Source organism: Arachis ipaensis, chromosome B03 (genome assembly GCF_000816755.2).
Source record: "Arachis ipaensis cultivar K30076 chromosome B03, Araip1.1, whole genome shotgun sequence".
Taxonomy (NCBI): Eukaryota; Viridiplantae; Streptophyta; class Magnoliopsida; order Fabales; family Fabaceae; genus Arachis; species Arachis ipaensis.
The window spans coordinates 91,141,973-91,145,645 of record NC_029787.2 but is presented as its reverse complement, the minus strand read 5'-3'; the positions used below and the strand labels follow the sequence as shown (position 1 = coordinate 91,145,645).

Sequence of the window (3,673 nt, the reverse complement as noted above, 5' to 3'; positions counted from 1 at the left end):
TTTGGTGACTATTTTTTAATATACATGTCACATGGTTGTTAAGTTTATGTATTGTGTTTGATTAAATAAATAGACAAAGCAAACAAAATTTTAAAAAATAAATAGTCTTTTTATGCACAAAATAATTTATAAAAGAAGATCCAAAAAAATATAATGAAATAATAAAAAGAAATTTATGTATAAATAATTTCACTATAAACATAATACATAAAAGAATTCAATAGTATTGTTTGATTCCTATAGTCATTTCCTATTTAGTGGAAAGATTTCATTGTTGTTGTCGTCGTCCAAACAAAAAATAATGTGTTAAAAAGAGATTTGTCAATAATTCAAAGGGTAATAGGGTCTCATAAAGAGAATTGTTTTTTTATTTCTATTTTCCTTAAATATGATATCTTTGCTTTTTTTATCTTGAATGTCAAATAATGAATGAAATAGTAAAACCAATTTATTTAGGAATCTCGAGTAGTAGAGAATTTCACCACGATAATTATAGCAATGCTGGTGATATTGGAAACCAATAATTGCTATTGGAGCTTTTTTTTCCTTTTTTGGATAACATTGTTGTATATATCACTAAACAATTATTTAGAAATTTATTTCTCATACAATCAAAAGTCAACTCTCAGTGATATTCATAGTTAAAAAAATTCTTTCAATTAATATAGTTGCTACAGAAAAAAACTAAAACTAATTTTAAAAAAAGATAAATAATATTTTTTGAGTTCATATTTAAGAAAGAACACTAATCTTATTTAAATTGGAAATTGATCATTCTAATGAACGTCTAATATGAAATTCTTAAACTGATTATTAAGTACCAAAAGTTGAGTAAAAAATTTTTGTGAGATCAAATTCAATAATTTCATGAGGATAAATAAATATTATTATCATATACAACTCAAAAAATTTTCAAATTGTAGTAGGGGTACATGATCCCTCCCGTTGTATGTATATCTCAGACTTATTGGGTACTTTTCAGATTTATGGAGAGATACAACTGTTTGTATATATCCTTTCCTCTTTCTTGGATATTAAAAGTTGGCTAAGTCCCATAAATAAAACTATGAATTTATGCTTTATGCTTCTAATAATGTATGTACACACATGACAGATCCAATTCATTTTCTAAATCCTAAAATACATGAAAAGTTAGCACAATACAAATACATCTTATTCATACCTTAAACTTCCTTTCAATATAGCAAGAGTTAAAAAATAGTTCAGAGAAGTGTGGGGTACAAACAAGAGATTCAGGCCTACGTTCTAGAATACACACAAAGTCATCATCATATTTATGTAACTTGAAGTTGATGCTTGAAGTCCATCATGAAATGGACTATTAAATTCATTCACTGAATACATTTACCTATAGAGAGCCTAACTAGTGGTTTGCAAGCTTTTCAAGGCGGGAATCCATGATCTCAGATATAGTTTTAAGAAATGCGGATTCATCCATGCCAGGAAGCAAGGAATCCTGAGCTTGGCGAATGATCTCCTCAATTACAGATTCCTTGTTCAGATTTTCTCGGCACATAATGCTTCCAATATCGAAGGGAGTAAGACCTCTTTGAACACCTTTCTTAAGCAACATTGTGGAAATCCGAAGTGTTCTGGCATATTCAATCGGCATATCCCATCCATAATATTTCAAAAGCTCTATATCTTTTTCTGCATCCAAAGAGTTTATATATTCAATTGCATCAGGAGAGTAAGGCTGACGTGCTTGCGGCCAATAAAGCCAATCAAATGTGCAATCTTCAAACTGTAGAGATTAAGAGACGAATTTGTTATTCAACAGACACACGACATATATATAAATAGGAATCAAAAATGGAAATTAAGTGCCTACTTTGGCTGGTAGACAGTAGCCATGATCAATAGGAATGAGCTTCATTTGACCATCAGCTTCTTTTCTGATCAAGATATTTCCAGCATGTCTATCTGTATTGGCCAACCTTATGTCGAGCACAGTAATTTTATGCACCTCCTCCACAGGAAAGGCCCTTGGTCCAATGTCCTCACAGTTGCCATCATTAGTCATGAACTTCTGTAAGGATCCAATCTTGACATGCTTCAATGAGCAAGCAAACCCATTTGGATGGTGAAATTCTTTATGCAAGCATTGAACAATAACGGTAGGGGGAACACCGGCAAAGCCTATGGCTTCGCCTGTCATAAGGCGAGACCCTTTCCTTGGATGATCCAATATGTAAGCTGCAACTTCCCTCAAAGCTCCTTCCCCTACCTTTGTCCCTCTTTTGAGGCCTTCATTATTGGATGAACAAGGTAGCCCTCTTGGGTTGTTGACAGCCATTGGCTCCTCATCCATGGGCTTGAATACCGAAACATATTGGTGTCCTGTTGAATCTTGCATCAAGTAAGTACCTCCTGTTCCCTCCAAGGACCTAATAGGGCTATTTCCTCTCTTCAAACCTTCGTATGTCGTGTTGATCAAATCCCATAGGTAAGGAAAAAGATCCATCTTTGGATTCACAATAACTGGTTCTAGCCAAAAACTAACACCAGCTGGTATCTTTGGCACCTCAATTGTCTGCTCTTCCGCTTGTTTGAATTCACCTGCCTCAACCAAAAGTTTTAAATCTTTGCAAACTGGTGTAGTCCTAATCTTAGCTGATTTTTTTATTATCAAATGAATAACATTGCCATCATTTTTGCATAACTCATGAAAGAGTCTCTGATCATCAAGCTTCTCATTATTGCAAAAAATATCTTGATCATCAAAATCGACCAAACCTTCTTCCCCTTTGCTTTTTATTCGTTGCTTAAGGTATCCAACATTTCTATGCCCATCAATATGGAATCGAAATTCTTTGCCACTAACGGTTTTGACAACGATGAAGAGAAGATCGGAGAGGCGAAGAACCAAATGAAGAACATTACCATCAGTGACCCCATAATCCTTGATAAGTGTATCGTTGCGCGAAAGCTCTCTGCCACTGTAGACAAGCTTCTGGTTCTTGACCACAAAGCCTTTGCAGGTCTGAATCCTCATCTTGACGGAAGCGATGGAATCAGACTCCAAGACTCGGATTGGGGTGACAACACCATCCACCGTGAGATATATAACAATTGGATCCACAGGGACATGTCCCAGTTGGCTTTCCCAATTGACCGGCTCCTTGGGAATTGAACTCAAAGCATACTCGGTAATTGACATGTTTAAAATGAAAGAGGGAGAAGACGATGCATGCAATTGGAAGTGCAAATATGTGCGTAGGTATGTATCTCTCGAAGAATTGAAATGAAGCGAAACGAGAGTGGATTCTTACCAGAGAGATGGAAAGAACCAAAGGGAAAAGTGAGAGGGAGGAGTTATTAAATGGGAAGGGAACGAGTGGCAAAGAAGAAATGCGAGGAGCATCCCCATGTCTGCTTCTTAGTGAAGGGAAGTCCAATGCTTTCGGCTATTTTTCTGTTTATGCAGACAACAACAACATCAAGATGAATATAGAGTAGTGTATGCTTGTAATCCTAGTTGTTTTATTATAAATTTCTCACACCACCTCCTCTAATTAATTAATATTTATGGGCAGGGCGTTCAAATTCAAACCGATTTAAATTAAACCGTTTATTCAATCTAATTTAAATCGAAAATCGATTAAAACCGTATTAATTCGAATTTGATTGGATTCTATTTTTTGCAACCCGT

General features: G+C 34.9%; 1 protein-coding gene across 1 annotated transcript; it reads right to left on the bottom strand.

Annotated features, from left to right (window-relative positions):
• LOC107634540 (phosphatidylinositol 4-kinase gamma 4-like) lies at positions 1,177 to 3,410 on the bottom strand. The gene is made up of 2 exons (XM_016337986.2): positions 1,853 to 3,410; positions 1,177 to 1,765 (listed from the first exon to the last, which is right to left on the bottom strand). The coding sequence occupies exons 1-2, from the start codon at positions 3,179 to 3,181 to the stop codon at positions 1,385 to 1,387; spliced, it is 1,710 nt and encodes a 569-aa protein (XP_016193472.1). The 5' UTR covers positions 3,182 to 3,410; the 3' UTR covers positions 1,177 to 1,384.